The 25,603-nt window shown below is 36.4% G+C and overlaps 3 protein-coding genes across 4 annotated transcripts; 1 reads left to right on the plus strand and 2 right to left on the minus strand.

Annotated features, from left to right (window-relative positions):
* Positions 1 to 235: 235 nt before the first annotated feature.
* LOC145157051 (ubiquitin-conjugating enzyme E2 7-like) lies at positions 236 to 1,869 on the minus strand. Of its 2 annotated transcripts, XM_079076198.1 has the most exons (6): positions 1,663 to 1,869; positions 1,435 to 1,537; positions 1,007 to 1,104; positions 821 to 921; positions 660 to 737; positions 236 to 478 (listed from the first exon to the last, which is right to left on the minus strand). In XM_079076198.1, exons 1-6 carry the CDS (start codon positions 1,709 to 1,711, stop codon positions 401 to 403), a joined length of 507 nt encoding a protein of 168 aa, XP_078932324.1. In that variant the 5' UTR covers positions 1,712 to 1,869; the 3' UTR covers positions 236 to 400. The 2 variants fall into 2 exon arrangements, with proteins under 2 accessions (XP_078932324.1, XP_078932325.1); XM_079076199.1 differs by lacking the exon at positions 660 to 737.
* A 16,656-nt stretch (positions 1,870 to 18,525) lies between these two features.
* Positions 18,526 to 21,251, plus strand: LOC145161230 (heat shock cognate 70 kDa protein 2-like). The gene is made up of 2 exons (XM_079080727.1): positions 18,526 to 18,818; positions 19,424 to 21,251. The coding sequence occupies exons 1-2, from the start codon at positions 18,605 to 18,607 to the stop codon at positions 21,163 to 21,165; spliced, it is 1,956 nt and encodes a 651-aa protein (XP_078936853.1). The 5' UTR covers positions 18,526 to 18,604; the 3' UTR covers positions 21,166 to 21,251.
* A 1,011-nt stretch (positions 21,252 to 22,262) lies between these two features.
* On the minus strand, positions 22,263 to 24,873 carry LOC145161231 (uncharacterized). The gene is made up of 2 exons (XM_079080728.1): positions 24,614 to 24,873; positions 22,263 to 24,335 (listed from the first exon to the last, which is right to left on the minus strand). Exon 2 carries the CDS (start codon positions 24,303 to 24,305, stop codon positions 22,683 to 22,685), a length of 1,623 nt encoding a protein of 540 aa, XP_078936854.1. The 5' UTR covers positions 24,306 to 24,335; positions 24,614 to 24,873; the 3' UTR covers positions 22,263 to 22,682.
* Between the last annotated feature and the right edge of the window lie 730 nt (positions 24,874 to 25,603).

The following is a 25,603-nucleotide window of genomic DNA, read 5'->3' on the forward strand; positions in this document are numbered from 1 at the left end:
TTTTAGCTAAATTTTTTTTTTTTTTTTTTTTTGCTATTTTTAGATAGGTAATTAGAAAAAATGGCTAGATTAGTAATTCTCTTAAACAGGATTAACCTCTTTAAGACCTACAAAGGCATCATAAGTAAAGTACTTCGACTTTATATATGGTTTTTGAGTTAAAGCTCGACCATGGAGTCCAAGCACAATCCCCATATGACCAAAACTCTCAATCAGATTTTATGCTAAGATCAAAACCATCTGAAATTTCCTATTGGAATAACTTACCATTCATATAAACAAAATGTGTCAAGCAAACTAAGAACAAAAAGGATCGGAATACAAAACAAAAAAAATATAGAATGGTGATTCTAGCAAAACTAGTAACTAGCAACTGGTTTCTTAAAATGCATGCGATTTTTTACAAAAGTTCTTGTGATTTCCTTACACATCGACCCACCTTCTTCCTGAACTCGTCCCTTTGTTCTCTCCATTCTTTCTGCAATAACATATCAATGGCCAAACAAAGCATAAATCTATGAACTTACTCAAATGTTGCAGAAGTTCATTTTATTGAAGGACTATTTTATTTTGATTTAAAAAAATAAAAAAATAAATAAACGACACTTCTAGACAATGAAAGGCAAAGGGAACATTCAAAAAAAAAATGTGGGTGTTACCGCAGCCTCCACATTTGCAGGAGATTCATCATTGGGGCTAGAAAGCATTGATATAATGCTTAAAACTATGCTCTCCACCTGAAAAATATTACATTTTGGATTTGGTATGCTAAAAATAAGTAAAGTTTATTATGCATTTTTCAAAATAATCAATTACATACCGTATGGACTGGTGTCCAGCGCTCACTTGCAAGCTCATAGCCATGAGGATCGTCTCCAGGGGGATGAAGGATTGATATACAGACTTTGCCATCCGAGTAAACTGGACAAAACCAAACAGATCTTTCTTGTAAGAAATAAGGTTTCGGGTGAAATAAACAAAGCAAAAGAGAACAATTAATACTAACCATTGGGATGCCAAAACTCGGAGGTAAATCTCACTGTTGGAGGGCTATTTGGATAATTTTGTGGAAATGTCATTATAGCATTGAAGAAACCCTCCGCACTACAAAACACATCCACAAATCAGAATTGAGAAATAAATAAATTGTAACATAACATATTAACTTGTAAGCCTTATACACAACTATATGATTATCATATAACATCTTAAACCCTAAAACCTCCAGAGTTTCATCAATAACAAACGATAATATGAAAAATTTCCAACTGGCAACATAAAACAACTAATAATCGAGTACAAAAATTTGACCACGAATTACTGAGAAGCATAACAACATTAATTTTGCAGAATTAAGGTTACAATTAACACTCGAAAACAAAAAAAAAACGATCTTCTAATATCTAATGACAAAGCAGAGATACAGAAACTCACTATAATGTACCAGGCGGCCCAATAATCGTGACGCTCCATTCGAAAATATTGCTTTCGTCAACAAGACCGGCCCAGAATCCGTCAATAGGGTTTTTACAGAGATCTGTAAAAAAACAAAATACGGATCATCATCAAATAATTCAAACAATCAATAATATGTAATCTAAGTAATTAAAACAATCAATCATATCATATCAAACGGAAAACTTAGAACTGAAAAAGTAAGACCTTTGAGCTGTTTCTGAAGAAGGAGACTAGCCTGAGATGGAGATGCCATAGCTGCGATGCGAGAGAGAAGGTTCTAGACAAAAGGGTAGAAGGGGGAAGGGATTAGTGTCAGTCCACTCGATTGATACGTAAACAGGGGAAGATCTCCATAAAGTGGTTGTTATATAAGCCGATTCCGAATTACGCGATAACGAAACAAACTTATTGAAATTTTATAAGAAACGATTATATGATTATCATGATCTTTATTATGTTATTGGTTATCTTTATCGTATTAATTTTAAAAAAAATCATTACCTTAAATTGACTCATATAAAACTTTTTAATAAAATTATAATATTTATTTTTTTAATTAATAAAATAATACAAACATTAAAAAGTAATAAAATAAAATAAATACGTATATTTTATTGAACATTGTCCTTAGTTATTTAAAGAATTGATCATGTTTAGATATTAAGCATTGCCCTTAGTTATTTAAAGAGTTGATCATGTTTATATAACGGGACCTGATTTTTCCACAGCAACTTTTTATCAATCCACTGAAAAATTAATGTATTGACAATATTGTCCTTTATTTTAATTTCTTAGACATTTACGCGAGAGAAAGATCATAAATATGTTTCCAAAATGCACGCTCTTTTAGCAACTTATGGTAGTTTTAAAATTGTTTACATAAAGATAATACAAAAAGTTTTTATACGCCATATGTTTATAAAAAAAGATAAACCCGATCTTTATTATTATATGTTTGATCGCCGAAAACACATACTACTAGAATTGTATCAGATATCATCAACTATTGGTGTGACGGAGGAGATGGAACGATTCATTGGGAGGCGGCAGGAGCTCACCCGTCATGCAACGGTTTGTCGCCCATGGTAATCATATCGTTTTGGTTTCTCTGGAAGTTTTATGTTTATCATGACTGGTTCAATAGTTCAGATCATCAGATATAGTCTTTACTAAGTTAAAAAAACATTAATTTTTGAAATTACAGGTAGCTTGCTTTATATTTTTTCAATTATCGGTGGTTATATCGTCCTACTCCAGGATGTTTCTTATATTTGCCGGATAAAATGATGATTTTCGTACCAATTTGAGAAGCAATGAAACTGATTTCAAAATTCTGAATTATAGGTAGATTTCTTTATACTTTTTTGGTTTTCTGGAACATATCGATTATAATTCAGTTGCATTATATATTTATAAACTTCATAGTTCATATGTTGTAGTCTTGCAACAAGAAAATAGAATGAGAAAAGACGTCGATCGATAGCTAACCACAGACGACAACCACTTCCACCACCGGTGAATTCCCTTTCTTCCACTGGCAAAAGATCCTCCTTCTGTGCAGTGTCGGAGAACCATTGATCTACCATCGACAATCCTGCACACCATCGGTGACCTCCCCATCTCTCATGATTCCATGAACAATCTCTTCTTCCGTCGGAACAACATCCAATGATAGGATATAAATTTTTCGGTTGATTTTATTTATGCATATGCTTTTCAAAATGTTGATGGTCTTGTTCTCCGGTGAGCAAACCAGAGAAGATGGGTTTATTAATTTGCTCTTTATTTATTTTTTATAAAAAGAAATAGGGTCCAATCCACGTGCCATATGCAGAAAGAAATCCTTGATTTTTCTGCTATAATAACTATAAATTTAAATAAAGGGGCATAATAATCATTACATAAATATTTAAGTGGATGAATCAAAATCTCTCTGTGGAAAAATCAACACCCTTAGATAACTTGTGATATAATATTTAAAATATCCAATTTTAATCATTTACAATCTTTATTATATCTTACCTTTCCTTTTCATTCAGATATCATTAAAAATCATATAACTAAGATTTCATGCACGGATTAAAATATATTATTCTACAAAATATACATTTTAGTTATGAGAAATTAAATATCCTCTTACTTTTTGATCCTACAAATCCTCCTACCCAATTAAATAATGACATGTGTAACATTTAATGTTCATTTAATGATATTTTAGTATACAAATATAACACATGTCATCATTTAATTGGGTAGGAGGATTTGTAGGAACAAAAGTAGGAGAATATTTAATTTCTCTTTAGTTATTTGTAAAAAAAATTAATTATGTTTTCGCTTTTTTTGCGTTCAATTTTTATTAAAAATCATGACACTGATTATTAATGAACTAAATTCGGGAATGTTATTTATTATATAACTAGTTGTGAGACCCATGTATTACATGAGTTATTTTTTTTTTATAAAAAAATGTTAAATATAAAGGTCAAAATATTTGAGAACTTTGAATTTATAAAAAAAAATAATGAATTATTATAATCAAAATGTTTTTTATCTTTTAAATTTAAACAAATAATTTAAATAAAAAAAAACTAATGAGCTTAGTTTTAACAATTTTGAAATTAAAATGTAAGTTCATTAATTAAATTGATATCCATTTATTACTACATTTATTGCAATTATTATATTAAAAATATTATGTGAAATTTAATAAAATAGAAAAACTTATAAAATGACATATGGAAAAAAAATTAATTCAAAATAACCACAAAACAACATTTAGCAAATTGAATGAAAAAGTGACAAGTGACAAAAAAACTTTCATTTATTAAAGAGGATTTTAATTTAATTTTAATTTCTATGAGACTTGTTTTCAAGTGTTTAATTTTTGAATCTCAACTAAATTCTCAATAGGAAAAATGATTAAAATGGTAATATAGTTCTTAGTATATATTTAGCCCTTATTGTTTTTTTTTTGGTAAAATAAGTCCTTTAACTTGTTGTTTTATATACACTCAATCCTTAACTCCTTATGATCGGCTACTCCGGGTTTAATTTCCAGTTTGTAAACATATAGTTATTAATATTTTTTGTTGCAAAATAGGTTCTTGTTTTTGTACACATTCAATCCTTGTTATTGGTTTTCTTTAGGTTTTGTTCACGTGACATCATACGTGGGACAATCATTAATGAGGTGTTCTCATACGTGTCTCGTCTCTTTACTTATATCAGTAACCTAATTCACAAATTATTCAAATAATGTTGGTGCCCCAGTTCTCTCCAAAAAGAAAATGTCTTCGACTTCAATTTTATATATCTCAATAGCAGATAACGATATTATTTGTGATCGTTTTCTCCCAACTCGAATTTGCACTTCCAAGACAAAATAACACTCCGAAAGAAAAGTTTTGAGTCTTCCTTAATTCCTTAGTATGTCGATTTTGACTATTTCAGCAAATGGGGTTTTTGTTCTTTCCAAATTGACCACAAGTCTTGAATATGGGCTTCCAACTATTAAAGAGGAGGTTTTGTAACGACCCAATTTTTCAAAAGAAAATTTTCATTTTTAAATAATCAAAACACTTTTCCATAAACCATGAAATCTCAATACAATTGTTTTCAAGTTCATATTCATAACAATATTATTTCCAAACATCAGAGTGTCCCAAAAAAAAATGCCTGAGAGAGTGCACGTTGCGCCATCAAGTCTTGCCCTTGCCTTTGGGCTCAGATGTACCTGAAACAAATCCACAAATTGTAAGCTAATGCTTAGTGATTCCCCCAGAGCATACCCCACACACAATCCACATAACACATATCATATTAGCTATAAAATCTACATATACATATATCACATAAGCCATGCATACTAACATATAAGGATGTCGTGTGCTCCCCCCAGGGTTTTATACCTTCATGTCATGGGTTGCCCCCCCCCCCCCCCATGGTTTTTACCTAGGAATGTCACGGGCTCCCCCACATGGCCTTATATCCAACTGCCACGGGCTCCCCCCAGGGTCTTCCATGCAATACCATAATAATCAACTAGCATATCATATATCACATACGTATCTATCATACTACATAACTCATACATAAACATATAAGGATGTCGTTGACTCCCTCCAGGGTCTTACTCCAATGTTCCATGGGCTCCCCCACATGGTCTTATATCCAACTGCCACGGGCTCCCCCCGAGGTCTTCCATGCAAATATCATATAATCACTAGCATACCACTTAGCATATAGCTAACTATCACACCACATATCTCTACTAAAGCTAGTGTACCACATATCATAAAATGAGCCGGCCTTGGTGTCGTAGACCCATTGGTATGGTGAGAAGACTCACCTCTCGAATGCTGAACTGACAAGCTAAGATCAAATATATCTCACTTGCTGCTCCAACTCAACTGCCTATAATCATCATGTGATTAACTTGTCACGATCTCGGAATACCATAAATACCCTCAAAATCAACCCTGGTCAACGTCAAGGTCAACAGTCAAGGTCAATAGTCCATGTTGACCTAAACTCGTCGAGTGCATCCAGCAACTCATCGAGTTAGCTGTATGACTTGTTAACTCGTCGAGTTACCTTTGTAACTCGTCGAGTTCCTCCCGAGTCCATTCCACTGAATCCCGCATTAACTCGTCGAGTTCATCAAATGTCCAGAAAACTAAAGTCCCTTCAGACCAAAACCCTAATCCTTCACTGCACTCATCCAGAAACTCAGAAATGGGCAAACCCTACCCCGACTCGTCGAGTCAGCTAAGGGACTCGACGAGTTCCTTCGGTCCCTTTCATGTTCAACCTTTTTCAGTGGGATCTAAGGTCCCAAACTTCAGATCCAAACTCCCCTAGTGCAGATACCACGTAAAGTTGCAAACTTTACGTGCATGCAAGGCCCTCAAAGGCTATAACATCAAAACCAAGCTTCTTACAAGGTTTTAGTGCATGGAAAGGAGCTAAGCTATATAAAGTGAGCAGTTTTATGTCATTGGGGACCTAGAGAGGTGCAGATCTGGAACCATATCCTTGTGATAAGTCCAGATCCGAGTTTGACTCCATTTTGCACCAAAAAATGGCCATTTGCTTACAAGAAAAGGTATCTAAGCAACTAGAGATCAAGGTAACGACTTTATACCTCAAGATGATGGCCAATACAGAGTAGATGTCGGATCTACTGCTTCTCTCCTTGCTCCTTCTTCTTCAAGCTCTAAAATCCTTCACAAATACACCAAAATTGCTCACAAAATCTCTTTCTCTCACTCAAGAAGGTGCAAGGTCCAACTAGGATTTTCTCTAGCTAATAGGGTGATAAGGGAGGCCACAAGAGGCGGGTTATGTTCTTTAAATAGGGTGCAAACCCTAGAAATTAGGGTTTCTCTCTACATCGCCTACTCGTCGAGTCGGGGCATTCTGACTCGTCGAGTAGGATCCAAATCCCGCGTCCTCATGATAGTCTCTACTCGACGAGTTGGAGCACCCCAAGTCGCCGAGTCCATGCACAAAACCTTAAAACTTAGATAAATTAAATAATACCTGGAACAGGTGTTACAGGTATCTTGTCTCAACCACCTTAAATCGTAAAATACTAAAACCCTAGAACGATTAGGGTTCTGTCGCGAGGACTAAGGAGACACATCACAAAGTTATATTAATTTATTAATCACTAATAAATTAATAAATTGGATCCTCAATAAACTCTTATGCCGCTTAAATTTGTCTTTACACATAACAAGGGCGGATTTGTAGTATTCTAAGTGTATACTGCATACCCTTAACTTTCTAATAATAGTGTTAATTTATTTAATTTTTGAAAAATTATATATCACATTTTAATATTACATGCCCTTATCTAGAATATCTTGCATACCCTTAACTCCTTAAGTGAAACTTAAAATTTGTGGAATATCCTAAACGTAAATCATGAGGTTTATTTATCAAATCATTCATCAAAATATTTAAAAATGAATCAAAATCTTGACCAATTTCATAAGTTTCCTTTTCTTTATTATACTTTTGTTCACGAGGCATGGTACATAGAGAATTAGTACTTAAAGTATTATTATTTGATTGTATAGTTTATATAGAAGTTATTTTATATTTTATTTATTATTCTGTTATTAATATTTTTTTTTCTTTTGTTTTATGTAGGGGTGTGCAATAAACCGCATAAACCGCCCGCACCGCACCGCATAACGCGGTTTAAAACACTCGCGGTGCGGTTTGTATTTTTGTTAAACCGCATTATGCAGTGCTGTTTGCGGTTTACGATTACAAAATTGCGGTTTAAACCGCACCGCATTGATAAAATCAATTAATGATTATATATATATATATATATATATATATATATATATATATATATATATATATATATATATATATATATTCGAAAATAATTTGACAGGTCCTAAATTAATGACATTATCTTAAGTTTTTGAAATGTAATATTAATTAATCCAAAATTTAATGCAAAATTTAATGGAGTGACCATATTTTTTGTCTCAAATTCATTTTCAACTAACATTCATTGACCATTATTTTATACACTATATTTTCTTAACTTATGTATATTCATAAGTAGTTAATTACCACAATTCTATGACCACCAAATTTCTTAATGACCACTTAGTGAGCCGTTAGTGACGACAATGATAGTATTGTCATTAAATTTAATGTAAATAATTACTCAAACCGCATGTAAACCGCATAAACCGCCCGCACCAAACCGCACCGCATAATGCGGTTTTGAACGTTCGCGGTGCGGTTTGCGGTTTCTAAATAACTCAAACCGCATGTGCGGTGCGGTTTGCGGTTTTGGCTCTAAACCGCACCAAACCGCACCGCGCACACCCCTAGTTTTATGTTTGAAAAGTAAACAATAATGAATGACGATGAAAATTGAATTTTAAAACGTACAAAGAAAGGAGGGATATTAGATTGACTTGTTAATACTCAAAAGAAAATAAAAACTCAATATAATTCTTCCTTGTTGCAAAGAGATATCACGCATGGTAACACCCAAATTTCCATCCGGAGAAAAAGAAAGTCGATTTGATGTAAATATGTTTCCACATGATCTGAGCATCAGAAAAAGTATTTTTGATAATCATCCCAACAATCAAGATGCAACTTAGAGAGAATATATGCAAGTTGGCATTACCAACCACATAAACATAATTTTCCTCAAACGGACTTTGGATGTTATATGCGTCATTTTAATCCCATTTGGTTTAATAATCATCTTGAATATAGTATTAAAAAAGTCGCAACAATTTGTTTTATATGCTACTTGTTTAATGACAAAGATAAATTTAGCAGAAAAGATACATATGTTTTTGTTTAAAATGGATTTAAAAGTTGGAAAAGGCATATAAATACTTTAATGCAAAAGGCATATAAATACTTAAGGGACTGAATGGGTAAATATGCAAAACATTGTAGGGCTACAATGTAATTTTCCCTTTTTTATTTGGACTAATTTGTACGTATGATAGTTTATTTTATTTCCTTATTTTTATTAGTTTATTTTAGTATTTTTAGCTCTTTTTATTAGTATTGCATTGTATATTCTTTATTTTCTTTATCATGGATCGTATCGACGACTTTTTATTTTGCATGACGAATTTTGCAGGATTTTCGGTGTTCGTTGCGGACGCTGGTTGACTGGAAACGGGCTTAGTGGGCTCTCGAGGCATTGTTGGACTTGGCGGATCCATAAAAGGAGATTTGGGCCATAAGAGTTAAAGACTTGGATATTTTGGGCTTGTAAAGATGGGTCATAAACTTTTAATTTGGGCTTGGAGCATCCATTCCTTGAAGCTAAATGATGATTGGTTGGTTTAAATCACATGGATATGGAGGGGACCAAAGGAATCTTTGGTAGTGGAAGGTTGGAGTGGAGGAATGAAGGACCAATAGCATTACAGCAACATTTGCGCGGGTGGAATTTTTGTCGCGCGGGTACCCGCGCAACTGCCCAGTTTGGGCATTTTGGTCATTTGGCACACCATAACCTTGGGGGATCAGATCTAGCAGCTACAATCTGGATTTTACACCATTGAAGAGCTGAAGAAGGCGATTTGGAAGCACAAGACTCATTTCTTTTCATCTTTCCAAGTTATTTGGTAGTTTCTTTATGCAATTAGACTTTTGTGATTGTTGTTCTATTGCCATGAGTGGCTAAACTCTCTATATTGGTTAACTTTGGTTAAAAACCTTTGAATGTTTGTGGGTTTTTGAAGGATTCATGCTAGATTATCAATTATCTTATGTTTATGGTTCTAGATCATATTTCTTATGCTTGTTTAATGCTTTGATCATGAGCTTGGCACTTGAATGAGCTATTGTTAGTTTATTTATTTGGTTTTGCATTGAATCATTGAATTAACTTAGAACAAGGGCTTTATGATGGTAAAAATCATCTCTAGTTTATGAATCACAGCTCCTTTATGGATGTGTAAGCATTGACATCCTCTAGGAATTGGGGATTCCTTCTTTCTTAAGGCTAATTAACTTCTTGGGTTCAATTGCTTCAATTAAACCCATGATCTTGATTAAGAAGGTGTGTTGTGGGCTTCCCCAACCTCCATACTACCTAAGAGGAATCTTGGCATATCATGCTTCATGATTGCTATAACCAATTTGGGATGAATGATAAGCTTCATGTTGAATCCTAATGATAAACACACAAATGTTCATTGTGTTGAATTGCCTTAGTTAACCAACTCTCTCCAATATTTGAGCATCTCACTATCTTGCTTAATTGCAAGTTTTTAGTTATTCAAGTCTTTTAGTTTTCAAACAATCATAACACCCCCTTTTTAGTTTAATTGTAGTTAGTTAGTTTATTTACAATAGTTCTTTTATGTCACAGCCCAAAACCGGAACGACGGAAACGTTCGGGGGGTGGAGGACGTCATGTTTAGTATCACAAGATATGCATTACAGTAAGCAAGTAATGAACAACAATTTCATTAGAAAGAAAGTGTTTACAATATGTGTGTTCACAAAACATAGAATTCATAAGCAAATAACAAAACAAGACTTGAAGCTATTATGCTCCATCTTCCGAATTCCCAGCACGAGTACATGTCTACTAGGCTCCTGAGAATACAAGTTATTTGAAAGAGTTGATCATCAATTAAGCTGTTGAGTTCATAAGATTTTAGTGATGTAAGTAAGTTGTAGAAGAAATGTTGTTGAAACTGTAGTTGTAAAATGTATTAAGTTGTAAGTTCTGTTTAGAAAAGTTCGCCTGTTCCTCTAGAAAATCCTATATTTCCTACTTTAATGAAAGATAAGTAAAAATGACTCTACAATCCTTTCTATGAGTACTAAATGGATACAAGTTATATAAGACTCAGAGTAAACAAATAATCGATTGTGCGCATCTGCCATAAGGCGGAAAACACCCATTCCATTGTTTGTTTGATCATTGTGGTATATAACCCTGGTGTATTCACTTGTTACTCATGGAGTTAACTGTAATGGTTCCTTTATATTTAATGAAAAGATTCTTTAAGAAAACCCTTATTTCTTATAATAAAATGGTGACCACAGTGGTTACTTCTATAATCACTTAGTTTATACCGGCTATATATGATCTAATATCGAATAGAAAGTTAATTGGGTGAATCTGTCCTAAGCCCACAACCAAACAAGGATCAGGAAGTAAGGCGGAAAGCACACATCCAACTACCTATTGGGTATTAATGATATATAACCTTGATGTATAAACTCAGGTATTATAGAGTTAATCACCTAAGGTCCTTTAAGTTTATACTGGTTTAATAAAATGGATTAAACCCTTAACTGGTAAGTTTCTAGTTTTGTATACCAAAAGTTTTGATTTGGAAAGTATGTTTTGTACTAGAAAACTGTGCATTGACTCTGTGTCCTATGACTTGACCCATACTTCGTACCCTTATGATGACTTAATGTATACTGAGCATATATATATCTAGAATCGAATAGAAAATAGACTGGGTGAATTCGTTCCAAGCCCACAACCAAACAAGGAACAGGAAATGAAGCGGAGAGTACACATCCTATTACCTGTCGGATCCTATTGATATATATATATATCCTTTGATGTATACATTAAGGAATCATAAGGTTAGCATTATGGTCCTCTCTTACTAAACGTAGCCTTCTACCAAGGCATCTACTGTTATGTGTGTTTATTTCTTGCATGAGTTGTGTAATTTCCCAAGTGAGACTATCATTTAACCAAAAATATAGTTTTTACATTACTGTTTATTGTGAGAAGATCACAATGTGAATGAAATGGGGAAATAATAAAGTATTGTAGTGTTGTATTATAGTAACTACTGCTGTACTTTCTACCTTAAATCAATTGTTATTTAAGGTATAATGTGATATGATTGCACCATACTATCGACTGATAACACGACGATGAAAGACGTCGGAAGAAATGACATTTGGCACCCGTAGACTTGCAAGTCCCACTGTAGCGAACAACAAGGTGTAGGATAGTCAATCCAGTATATGTTTATACCTAAATTCACGCTCTCCCTCTAGGAGATTCTGGCTACAAATCGAGCCATGACAGGTGATGCCATGCCTCGAAACAGTGATTCGCATTTATGTTATAGTATACTTGTATATGTATTGTATGTACTAGATGTATTGTATGTTCTCTCTGTCTAGTATGTAGAATGTTCGGTTTGTTTCTCATCATAGTATGCTTTGACTCATGTATGAACTGACTCTTTGTATGCTTCATTGTACTAGAAGTAATGAATAGTATCTTCCTAAACTATACCTATTATAGTTTACTAATGTTTTACTTGAACTGTTATTGAAAAGACTCATTTATCTACTAAGTTATGCTTGTACTTTAAAAACGGAGTTTTTGTAAAACTATAAAGTAACATAACTTTAAAAGAGTTTTTGAAATGTTTTGATCACTTATAAAAGACATAAACAATCTTTTGAAAGATGTTTATAACAAACAATTACACAATTATCATTGTGTTCAACTTGTATTCCCCCCCCCCTTAAAAGCATTTAAAACAGTTAAAAGATTCATTACGGGGTATGAACTCACCTGATGTGGGTGATTCAACGAATACGCGTGTAAGGATGAGAAGTTCCACGAATGAAGTCCCGAGACACAACAAGTCCTAAATGACATATATTGGCATGAATATAGTGTTTATAAGCAACTATATGAAAGGAAACACCTTTCGGGACTAGGAAACACTTTGACCAAGTGTTGGAATCACATGTGATTCATCAAAGGAAAGTGGAATGGCACTATCATGATTTTACTACCATGGGTTTACTACCATGGGTTTACGGCCAAAGGGAGTTTACGGCCGTAAACTCATGGTCAAACATGCATAAGTGTTTGTTTGAAGGCTAGGGAAGCTTGAGGGACTTTTGCTCTACACAAGGATGAGAAAGACCAACTCAATGGAGGCTTTTGATGAGTTTATGGCCCAAAGGGGTTTACAGCCGTAAACTCATGGTCATTATGCATTTGGGAGTAGTTTAAGGTCCTATTTCCATCAAGGAAGGGTTCTAGGTCACAAGCTTTGCGTCTAGGGGGGTTTATGGCCAAAATGGCACCCTTAAAGGGGTTTACGACCATGGGAGATGGCTTGGCCGTAAACTCCTTTTGTTCTTGTGTTTTTGATGTTTTCAAGGCTCTAAGCATGAGTCCTAACTAGATATCAAGTGTAGGGAAGAGTACTTACGATATAGAGGCTTGAAATGGTTGATTTTGGCCAAGAACACTAGTGTGTGTTCTTGGTGTTCTTGGTGTTTCTTGAAGATCTAAGAAAAGATGATTTCTATGGATGAAATCAATGGATGAAGCTAGTTAAGAAGGTGTATCAACTAATCAAAGGATAGAATACTTACATAAATGAAGATCTAGGATGAAAATCGGGATGATACTTGAGAGAGAAATCAAGTTTCTTGAGGTGGAAATGAGATAATGAATGAAAAGTGAAGGAAATGAGTCTTTAAGGGGGAGTTTACGGCACGGCCGTAAACTCAAGTGTTGTGGTCGTGAACTCTTTTTGAAGAGGTTAAAGTTTGATTTGTTGAACAGTGTCTCTAGCAGGTACATTCTAACACTCATTCCTTAAGTGTACTAGGCTCAAAACTCCTTAGAATGACCTTTAACCAGGCTAGAACTCATTACCAATGAGTCTGACACTCAGTTGAGTTGATTGACTGAGCTTTCAAAGCAAAAATATTTTTCGGGTTGTCACATTTTAGATTGCATTGGTGATTGAATACAACCATTTCCCCGATGATCGATACCCCTTTTTACCATTATATTACGTGTTATTTGCAAACAAAAGGGTGTAATTTGCTTGGTGGACTTGACATCCCACCAAGTTTTTCAATTCCCGGATTGTAAAGTAGTTCACCGGTTCTTGTAGATGTAACACCCCGATTCTCAGGTATTGTTTAAATAAGAATTTAATTGGTTTCAAGGCCTACTCGACGAGTTGGTCGCCCTACTCGTCGAGTAGCAGCGGGTTGGTTCGCGTATTTAGTGGCCTACTCGCCGAGTCCAAGAAGGGACTCGACGGGCAGGAGCTGGCCGATGAAACCCTAAATCCCGGGGTTTTGCACCCTATTTAAAGAAGCATAAGCCTCCTTTGGCCTCTTTGCAATCCATTGAGAGTCCAGAAGAACCCTAACTCGACTGTGTGTGTATTCTTTGGAAATTTTAGCTTGGAGGAAGATTTTTGGTGAGGGAATCTCTTGGGAAGCAAGCTAGTTGAAGCAAGAGCTTGTGGGTTTCAAGTTCTACATCAGAAAGGGCTCTCTTGAAGGTATTAAATCATTTTTCCCTTGGCTCATTTTCTCCTAAACCCTTTTGTGCATAAGTTTAGGAAAGGATTCTTGTGTCTAAGCCAAGATCTGAAGTTGTAACTTCAGATCTGGACTCCCCTTGGCTTCTAGATTCATAAAGCCATCAGCCTTGACTAGTATGAGCCTTCTCTCAAGGATGTGACTTCATTGCAAGCTTAGTTGTGCCATTTTAGGGTCTTAAAGCCTTGCATGCACGTAAAGTTTACAACTTTACGTGATAAGCATGCCTAAGGAAGTTGGATATGCAATTTGGGGCCTGGGCATGGCTTAGAAAGTGTCTGCATGGTTAAAGGGCTGAAGAGACTCGGCGAGTCATATGAAGATAGGCATTGAACTCGATGAGTTTGATGAACAACTTGGCGAGTCCGATGAAGATTGCAGTAGACTCGATGAGTGGATGAACAACTCGGCGAGTCGGTTGAGGTTTCCCCAATTTATGTATGCGTGTGCAACCGTCGATTCACAAGAAGGAAAACTCGACGAGTGGCCTTAGAGTTCCAATCGCGAGCCTTAGAACTCGACGAGTCACTCCGGTGACTCGGCGAGTGGTCAGGTATTTCATGGAACTCTGCGAGTAGCTGAGGGTACTCGGCGAGTTAGGGTCAACATGGACTGTTGACCTTGACTGATGACTTTGACTTTGACCAAAGGTTGACTAGTTGACTTATGGGGTACCTTGAGAGGTTGAGAACTTACAGTATGGTTATACTATGGTAATAGGTGGTGGAGTTTGTGGCAGTGATCCGAGGGTTGAAGTTTATCCACCGAGTCGACATCTGCAAGGTGAGTTATCCTCACTATATCGATATGGTCTAAGGCACCAAGGCCGGCCCTTTAGTTGTTATTGTTATGGTATGCTACATGTGGTTATGACCTGTTAGATCGGAATCAGGATAGACAGTATGTTATGCTCTTATGATCCGTAGGGATTGATATGTTAGTGACCTGCTAGGTCGGTGCTCTAGTTACGAGAGATTGCTATGATTGGTGATCAGTGAGATAGATATGTTTGATGCTTGTATATGTCAGTATATGTTAGTTATGCGCACATGGTTATTTGCTTGTTGCTTGGGTTGAGGCGGTCCTGCTTTGTGCTGAAGGCCAACATACCCTATGAGTGGTCCGGAGAGACTGTAGGCCCACGTGGCGGTCCAGTTATTCCGAAGGCTCGGGACAGATTCAGATAGACTGTAGGCCCTACAGGACGGTCCAGTCAGGGCGATGGCCCAGTATGCATGTTGTTGATTGTCTGTTACTGATATGGTATTATCGGTGTGATATTGGTATTTTGGGGGTAGCTCACTAAGCCCTCGGGCTTACAATTTTCAGTTTATTGTTTCAGGTACTTCAGGAGATCATGGCAAGGCGAAGGCGTGACCGTACCGCTCCTCATCCTTATGATCTGGTTATTGGGACACTCTGATGAATAATGATTGAAAACATTTTTGTAAACAAATACTATCTGGTTTTATTTGTGATTGAAAAAGTTTAAATTTGGCGTGAAATTTTTGGATGTTACAGTAAACCCAGGCATAAACAATCAAATAACAATAACCAATTTCCCCAGCAACGGCGCCAAAACTTGGTGGGATGTCAAATCCACCAAGCAAATTACACCATTTTGTTTGCAAATAAAATGTAATATAATGGTAAAAAGGGGTATCGATCCTCGGGGAAATGGTTGTATTCAATCACCAATGCAATCTAAAAGAACTATTGTAAATAAACTAACTAACTACAATTAAACTAAAAAGGGGGGGGGGGTGTTATGATTATTTGAAAACTAAAAGACTTGAATAACTAAAAACTTGCAGTTAAGCAAGATAGTGAGATGCTCAAATATTAGAGAGAGTTGGTTAACTAAGGCAATTCAACACAATGAACATTTGTGTGTTTATCATTAGGATTCAACATGAAGCTTATCATTCATCCCAAATTGGTTATAGCAATCATGAAGCATGATATGCCAAGATTCCTCTTAGGTAGTATGGAGGTTGGGGAAGCCCACAACACACCTTCTTAATCAAGATCAGGGGTTTAATTGAAACAATTGAACCCAAGAAGTTAATTAGCCTTAAGAAAGAAGGAATCCCCAATTCTTAGAGGATGTCAATGCTTACACATCCATAAAGGAGCTATGATTCATAAACTAGAGATGATTTTTACCATCATAAAGCCATTGTTCTAAGTTAATTCAATGATTCAATGCAAAACCAAATAAATAAACTAACAATAGCTCATTCAAGTGCCAAGCTCATGATCAAAGCATTAAACAAGCATAAGAAATATGATCTAGAACCATAAACATAAGATAATTGATAATCTAGCATGAATCCTTCAAAAACCCACAAACATTCAAAGGTTTTTAATCAAAGTTAACAAATATAGAGAGTTTAGCAACTTATGGCAATAGAACAACAATCACAAAAGTCTAATTGCATAAAGAAACTACCAAATAACTCGGAAAGATGAAAAGAAATGAGTCTTGTGCTTCCAAATCGCCTTCTTCAGCTCTTCAATGGTGTAAAATCCAGATTGTAGCTGCTAGATCTGATCCTCCAAGGTTATGGTGTGCCAAATGACCAAAATGCCCAAACTGGGCAGTTGCGCGGGTACCCGCGCGACGAAAATTCCACCCGCGCAAATGTTGCTGTAATGCTATTGGTCCTTCATTCCTCCACTCCACCCTTCCACTACCAAAGATTCCTTTGGTCCCCTCCATATCCATGTGATTTAAACCAACCAATCATCATTTAGCTTCAAGGAATGGATGCTCCAAGCCCAAATTAAAAGTTTATGACCCATCTTTACAAGCCCAAAATATCCAAGTCTTTAACTCTTATGGCCCAAATCTCCTTTTATGGATCCGCCAAGTCCAACAATGCCTCGAGAGCCCACTAAGCCCGTTTCCAGTCAACCAGCGTCCGCAACGAACACCGAAAATCCTGCAAAATTCGTCATGCAAAATAAAAAGTCGCCGATACGATCCATGATAAAGAAAATAAAGAATATACAATGCAATACTAATAAAAAGAGCTAAAAATACTAAAATAAACTAATAAAAATAAGGAAATAAAATAAGCTATCAACGTATCACTTTTTTAATGCAAATCAATATTAATTCTTAATTTAACAATATTAGGGAAAAATTCGGACACACATTCCGAAATTGTTCTTCGTATTCCGAACATTCCGAATTAGTTATACAGTTCCAAATATTGATAAAAACCGATAGCTAAATGCATTGTTCTCGGAGTTTGGCTTACCATTTCTAGGATTAATTCGGATTTTGATAATTCGAATTTGATACTTGAGATGTGCATTTTTGGAAAGAAAAATGACACAGGAATATGATTAATAAAGATGTTTTTCTGGATATTTATAATATTGAATCTTATAAAGATTGCATGGTGGTGGAAAAAATCAAGGCTCAAGTGATGAAGTTGATGTTGTGGGTTTGTGGGAGTGGAGGTGTCATCCTAGAATGATTTGGAGCATTTAAAGAGCTTGTTGCTTCTGTGAAGTTGGACTTTGATCGGGATAAGTGGACATGGAAGGCTGATGTTTCCGGTATCTTTTTTGTGAAATCTATTTGGTTGTTGATCTTGAATTCAGTGGCTGGTAATTGTAACTCGATTTTCAAATGGGTCAATTGGATTCCTATCAAAGCTAACTGCTTCGCTTGGCGTATGTTCCTAAATTGAATTCCAGTTGCTAGCAATTTAAGCAGGCGATAGGTAAATATGTCATATGTTCTTTGCCATTTTGCTTCTTATATCTTGTAATGTTTTCTAACACCTTGTTAGTTATCTAATATATTTACACGGTTAAAAAAAGGAAAAAAAAAAAAAAAAAAAAAAGGTAAGAATCGTATCTCTTCAAATAGTAGGGGGGGGGGGGGGGGGGATGGCGCAGTTCACATGCATGAAAAATAAGGGGACAAAATTGAAATTAAAGGAGCCACGTCGGCAAAAGAACATGCATCCAAATTCGCGAGAGGAAACGAGACTCCAGAAGGAACGAGAAGAAGGGACGAATCGGAGTCAAGCAGGTCAAGATTTGCAAATATCATATTTCTCAGCGGTTGGATTCGATATTTTGGTGTTAATCTAACGGCCCAAAATCAAGGGGAGGAAATTTCTAGAAAAACCATATTTGTATAAAACCCCTTGCCATCATCAACCTCCACAAATCGCTGAAAACTGTTCAATATTCTCACATATTCTCCTTGCATTTGTTTTTTACGAGCTCTGTGCTTACTTTTTGTGATCGATTCGACGATATGGTTGGAAAAAGTGAAGGACCTGCAATCGGTATCGATCTAGGTACGACGTATTCGTGCGTCGGAGTATGGCAACACGACCGCGTCGAGATTATCGCAAACGATCAGGGTAACAGGACAACACCGTCTTATGTGGCTTTCACCGATACCGAACGTCTTATCGGTGATGCTGCTAAAAATCAAGTGGCAATGAATCCCATCAATACGGTTTTTGGTAAGCTTTCGCTGCTATACTCTGTTTCGCCTATTGAGTGATTTGTTAGACGTGGAAGTACCATGAGTCCATGATGTTCGTTTTTTCACTTTGATTTTTGTGGATTTGGTTTGATTTTGTGTTCATTGTTTAAATACTTATATGTCGTATATTATTTTCGATGTTATAGTTTCCATGTTTACTGATGCTAAGCGAGATCGATTTCCATTATGTTTAAGTGGTTTAACTCATCGTATATTTTTTTAAACTCACGTAACTCATACTATGATAAATTTTGCAATGAATATTTGCTCTTATCGTATCAACTGGTTCTGTTGTATGGTTGAATCGACATCTGTTACCTGTACTAATGTAGATTATGTTAACCTCTTTCCGCTAGGATAATGAGGTTGGACATATTGGATCTCTCTGTTAAAATAGTTTTTATGAACAATTGTATGTATGTATGTTGATCTCTCTGTTCTGTAAGGTTTTTATTGTTTCCTTCTTGCCTGAAAGTGTTTGATTTATTCCTTGTTTCATGATTTCAACAAATACCGTTTCTGGTACTATTTACATCTGCTTACTAGATTTCATACTCACAACAAACTTGGTTATAATGGCAGATGCAAAACGATTAATTGGCCGAAGGTTTACCGACTCTTCTGTCCAAAGTGACATAAAGCTATGGCCATTCAAGGTCATTCCTGGCCCTGCCGAGAAACCACTGATTGTGGTGACATACAAAGGAGAAGAGAAGCAATTCGCAGCAGAAGAGATCTCTTCAATGGTTCTGATAAAAATGAGGGAGATCGCAGAGGCATACCTTGGCACATCTGTGAATAATGCTGTCGTCACTGTCCCTGCTTACTTCAATGACTCTCAACGTCAAGCCACGAAGGACGCCGGTGCAATTGCTGGCTTGAATGTAATGCGTATAATCAACGAGCCCACGGCTGCTGCTATCGCATATGGTCTTGATAAAAAGGCATCCTCCTCGGGGGAGAAAAACGTTCTTATCTTCGACCTTGGTGGTGGTACTTTCGATGTCTCACTTCTCACCATTGAAGAAGGTATCTTCGAAGTGAAAGCAACAGCTGGTGATACGCATTTAGGGGGTGAAGATTTCGACAACAGGTTAGTGAACCATTTCGTACAGGAATTCAAGAGAAAGAACAAGAAAGACATTACTGGAAACCCTAGAGCTTTACGAAGATTGAGAACCGCATGCGAGAGAGCAAAAAGGACGCTTTCTTCTACTGCTCAGACAACAATCGAGATTGATTCCTTGTTTGAAGGTATCGATTTTTACTCAACTATCACCCGTGCGAGATTTGAAGAGCTCAACATGGATCTCTTCAGAAAATGTATGGAGCCAGTGGAGAAATGTTTGAGAGATGCCAAAATGGACAAAAGCTCTGTAGATGAAGTCGTTCTTGTAGGTGGATCAACCAGAATCCCAAAAGTGCAACAACTATTACAAGACTTTTTCAATGGAAAGGAGCTTTGCAAGAGCATCAACCCTGATGAAGCTGTTGCATATGGTGCTGCTGTTCAAGCTGCTATATTGACAGGTGAAGGTAACCAGAAGGTGCAGGACTTGTTGCTATTGGATGTCACTCCTTTGTCTCTTGGTTTGGAAACTGCTGGTGGAGTCATGACTGTGTTGATTCCAAGAAACACTACAATTCCAACTAAAAAAGAGCAGATATTCTCGACGTATTCTGACAATCAACCTGGTGTTTTGATTCAAGTATTCGAAGGGGAAAGGGCAAGAACGAGGGATAACAATTTGTTGGGGAAGTTTGAGTTGTCTGGGATTCCACCTGCGCCTAGGGGTGTCCCTCAGATTAATGTGTGTTTTGATATTGATGCGAATGGGATTTTGAATGTTTCAGCTGAGGATAAAGTTGGTGGACAGAAGAATAAGATTACAATAACGAATGATAAGGGGAGGTTGTCGAAGGAGGATATTGAGAAGATGGTGCAGGAGGCTGAGAGGTATAAGGCGGAAGATGAGGAGCATAAGAAGAAAGTGGAGGCCAAGAATGCGCTTGAGAATTATGCTTATAATATGAGGAATACGATGAAGGATGAACAAATTCGGGGGAAGATTCCGGCGGATGAGAAGAAGAAGGTGGAGGATGCGGTTGAGCAGGCGGTGCAGTGGTTGGATTCGAATCAGCTTGCTGAGGTGGAGGAATTGGAGGATAAGTTGAAGGAGTTGGAGGGTGTTTGTAATCCGATAATTGCTAAGATGTATCAAGGTGGTGGTGGTGGTGGTGGTGGTGTTCCTGATATGGGTGGAATGGGTGCTGATGCTGGAAGTGGAAGTGGTGCAGGTCCCAAGATTGAAGAAGTTGATTAAGAATTGATCTTGTTTTTTAGTTTCCTTTTGGTCATACTTGATGTAAAAGACAATGTTTCTCTATTAACTGTGGGTTTTTTTTTTTTTTTTGGTTTTATGAACGCATGTTAGTGGCTTGTGTTTGTTTTGATAAGATCTTAATCTTAGAAGAATGTTATTCACTAATGCAAATTGCAGATGATCTTTCTCAACCTGTTGAACACGAAAAACTGTATAGGTTTTTTCATCCCAAAAATGACACTATTTACTAACAGAGCATGTGGCAATTGAAATACCTGCACAAAAAAATAATATTTAATTACAATATTGAAATACTTGTTGATAAGTGAACTAGATATTCAAGAATGTTTAGTCTTATAATCTTATATGATTGTAACGTTGTTGTATTTGTAATTTATTTAGTTGTTAACGAATCTATGTTCTGGTTAAGGTTGTAAAATGTTATTTCAATTTGGCTGACCAATTAACAGTTCTTAGACACCTTACAGCTTTCAATCACTTTTTAGAATATATCAACAAAAATGGGACAATTCATGTCAAAGCTACGGCCATCGTCCATCCCAGTCTTATCTTTACGAGTCAACTCTGCGATTTGAAACTTATTCTTACTTTGGGAGCAAATTGCCAGATGGTGGGATATTGGATATTAATAATTCCAAGTGTGTTTCGATTAAAGGAAGAATTGCTTGGGATAGATAATCCCACGTGTGTTTTGATTAAAGAGAGAATCGTTTCGGTTGACAATCGGGTCTAAATAAGAATCAAAATTGTGTCTTGACGTAATAATGATGGCTACTACCTCTTGGGTGATATGGAACTTTTCTTGGTATAATATTTCTTTTAGCAGCTTGTTATTTTAGTAAAAGTGGACGTTCAAAAAAATGATGCTTAACATTAACTTCAAGTCGATTTAAATATATTTTTTATTTTGTTCACCAATATGGGCAATAATGTGCCCTGAAGATTATACTCGATCCATCATTCCTGTACAAATCACCATTAATTCCATATTTACCAACCAATGTGGCATCAAAACCATTTCCGGTTAAATGATGCAAACAAACAATATATATTCATAAAGAACACAAGATCAACGATGGCACAAAAAACAACCATCATCTATTACAAATCACTACCAAATCGTCCTACAAAATACAAACACAATTATACAATTTTCTTTTTTCAACATTTCAAATAAATAATCCAACGACCAAGGATCCAATACAAAAAGTGCAAAAGATATCTATATAACCCCAATTCCACTTTAGACTTTCTACCGCTTACTCCATTCATCATACATTTCTACCGTTATTCTAAAGTTGCATGATATCACAAATCACCCACAACTTTTATGAGACAAATGGAGTGAGTATATATGGTAAAGGTTAGCAAAAACAATGAAGCCCCAATCTTCTTCTTCTTCCTACCCACAAATTCATAAATTAAACTTTTTTTTTTCTTTCTGTTCTGTAATATCATATCACATCACCCCTACACAATACCCATCCCAGAGATCCTTAAATTAAATTTTCTGACAAGTCAACATAGGGTCTTTCATTCCAAGGAGAAGGGCGAAGGCAAACACGAACCTCATGTTCTTCGGGTCCTTCACGATGCTTAGGCACAATAATCTCAAGCATGGTCCCACTTTCATCACCATAAGCTTCTAATTTAGCATCTTCCGGAATACGGGTCGGAAGTGGAATTTCCCGCACAAATTCACCGGGCGGGCAATGTTCCGGAGCGGGGTCCGTCAACTTAAAAGTCCGGTCTTTCCTTTTCAAAACGGGCATACACCCGGTGCTTACACAAAAGATTTTCACAATCCCGTGTGAGAACGTGTTCTTCCATGTTACTTTCACCCTTTGAAGATCTGCACATGGCAAGCTTACAACAATCAAGAATCCTTCTTCATCTTCATAAATAGTCTTGGCGGCTGTTACATGGCCATATGTGTTTCTCATGACACCCGAAAACTCGGTCAACCAATGGGGCTCATGAGGGTGGACTTGGACATCAAGAACACCATCATGAACCCCATCTGAATTATCATCATCGTTGCCATGTGGGAAGAAGTTTTTTCTTCGTTTACTGTTGCACCCAGCCATAAGATCTATAGCATTTCCGTTTCCGTTTGCTTCACCGTTTATTACATGATCTGATAACTGAATGGAAAGATTTGAAAGATTCAAACCTGATCCATTTAGCAATCTTTTTGGTTGATGATGATTTCCGTTTGCTGAATTGATGCTCCTGATAACCGGAGGGCGTTCAATTTCAAAATCTGTAGTGGGAAGATTCCTCCAAGAACCAAAGTCACTAGCATCATGAGGGATGGAGAAGTTTAAGTCGCGTCCAGTGAGCTCCATCCATTTTTTTCTTTCATCTTCATCTAATCCGATCAAATTTGGTGATCGGACAACTTCGATTCCATGAACACACTGTGGATTCGAGAGACCCCTGTATTGTTTTCTCTGCATTCTGTGAGATCGAATAAAGCCTTTATCAGCACTGAATGGGAATGGTTTTTCACCTTGGCGAGAATGGCCATTCATGTAACTTCTCAGCTGCATCTTCCCCAACGCGTTTTCAGGTCTTTCTTTGAATGTCCACATGTACATGTTCTCCATGTCGTGTTGAACCAAGAACACATCCAGCTTCAAATCTGATTTATCATACCCGTTGCCTCTGGTTACTTTGTTCTTTGATTTCTCATTCAAAGCTGGTTTGAAGTAGAAGTTAAAGAAAAACCAAGCTCCCCAGACGCTATCAAGACGTTTTGCACACTTTTTCCCAATTTTTGTTGCGTTAATATTTGTTTCCACCTCATAATGTTGAGGGCCTAATCCGACATCCAACATATCAGTTGGATCATGCCATGATAAAGGAGGAGGGCTGGGTTCGGCTGAAAGTGGGAGATTGATATCTGGTGGTAAGCTAAGATCCACAGCCCGATTCAGCTCTCTCTCCATCTCATCATGTGCGGATAAGCTTGAATCCATGGAAAGAATCGTCGATAAATGATTGTTATCCATGGATAAGGTGAAATCTCCACCTAATTTTTCTTTTGCAGGCATTATCGTAATTCTATCTTCTTCGGTGGAATCCTTAGTCCCACCACAATCAACGCTCAACAGCATGAGAAGAACGTCATATAATCCGTCCTAAAACTAAATCAAATAAAAGAGATCCCCTTTTATACAGAACTTTACCGAAATCAGTCCACAGCATAACCAATACAGCTAAACCACCTCAGATACATTTTAATTTCACAAAACCACGAAAAAATTATTGAAATTCTCAACAATCGACGAGAAATTCGATTCGGCTATCACAAGAATCGATCGATTAATACACTCGGTTTCAAGATAAAGGAACGATCAACGAAACCCTAACCCTAGAGAAATCAAGATACTGAGAGTAAATTAGGGATAGGATCGAACGATACCTGTGGAGACAACGCATTTGATCGCCGACTCCAACGACAGACAGGATATGGGGGAACGCTCTGATATTAACCCTAGAGAGAGAGAAGAGAAGGGAAGGGAAGGGACGGAAGAGTAGATTTGTTAACGGAGAAGAAGAAACGGTGCCGTGTGTGGGTTTGGCGCTGTGACTCGAGAAGGGGCCTACACCAGTTGAAACCGCGGGGTTTGATCTGACGACCGATATACACGCCGTTATACACTAACACCGTCTTTTCCACGTTCACGGGAGGATCATGTGATGTCTTACTGTTTACTTCCGAATAACCCAATCACATTTGAATATGATTCAAGTGGGGATTGGTTTTGGGCTAATCACAAACTACATAAAAAAAAAAAAAACCAATAGTCACAAAATATTGTATTTTGTAAACAAATATTTTTTGTGACCCAAATGGTCCCCTTGTAATCTTGTATATCCCTATTTTTGTTGTTTTCCCTAACACTATGACAGGAATTGTTGATGAAAATTCCCCAAAATTTTCTTGATTTATGCTGTATCTACATTTTGGGAAATCTTAAACATTTACTTTTCTTGTTTTCTTAGAACTACAAATACACATATTTCATATCCACCATACTCCTAAACTATTCATTTTTGTCTCCAGCAAGACTTAAACTATTTACACCAACATTTGATACTATTGGACTACAAACTCTTTGATATGGTTTTTTCATGTTATGTTTTAATTTTATAAAATCTTGGGTAATTGCAATAGTATATCGACTTTAAAAACAACTAGTTTAGTGAATTTTTACCAAGTTATTGGTCCGTGAACTAGGAACATTTTTAGAAACACTAAATGTGTTTCATGAAATGTCTATTATCATGTTCTTTCAATGTAAATGTATGTGTTGATTATATAACATAGTGGTCCAATCTGGTAGTAGTTTTAAGTTTTGCCGAAGCTTTGGTCTCTTTCTAAAAAAAATGTGGTAGTAGTTTTAATAGA

The sequence above is a fragment of the Lactuca virosa genome, chromosome 2 (genome assembly GCF_052849685.1).
Source record: "Lactuca virosa cultivar CGN04683 chromosome 2, Lactuca_virosa_CGN04683_v6, whole genome shotgun sequence".
NCBI classification, from domain to species: domain Eukaryota; kingdom Viridiplantae; phylum Streptophyta; class Magnoliopsida; order Asterales; family Asteraceae; genus Lactuca; species Lactuca virosa.

Coding starts and splice junctions, on each gene's coding strand:
- LOC145157051 (XM_079076198.1), bottom strand. CDS start 1,711: ATGGCATCTCCATCTCAGGCTAGTCTCCTTCTTCAGAAACAGCTCAAA. Junction 922..1,006: donor CGAGTTTTGGCATCCCAATG/GTTAGTATTAAT, acceptor GGTTTTGTCCAG/TTTACTCGGATGGCAAAGTC. Junction 479..659: donor CTGCAAATGTGGAGGCTGCG/GTAACACCCACA, acceptor ATGTTATTGCAG/AAAGAATGGAGAGAACAAAG.
- LOC145161230 (XM_079080727.1), top strand. CDS start 18,605: ATGGTTGGAAAAAGTGAAGGACCTGCAATCGGTATCGATCTAGGTACG. Junction 18,819..19,423: donor TCCCATCAATACGGTTTTTG/GTAAGCTTTCGC, acceptor TTATAATGGCAG/ATGCAAAACGATTAATTGGC.
- LOC145161231 (XM_079080728.1), bottom strand. CDS start 24,305: ATGCTGTTGAGCGTTGATTGTGGTGGGACTAAGGATTCCACCGAAGAA.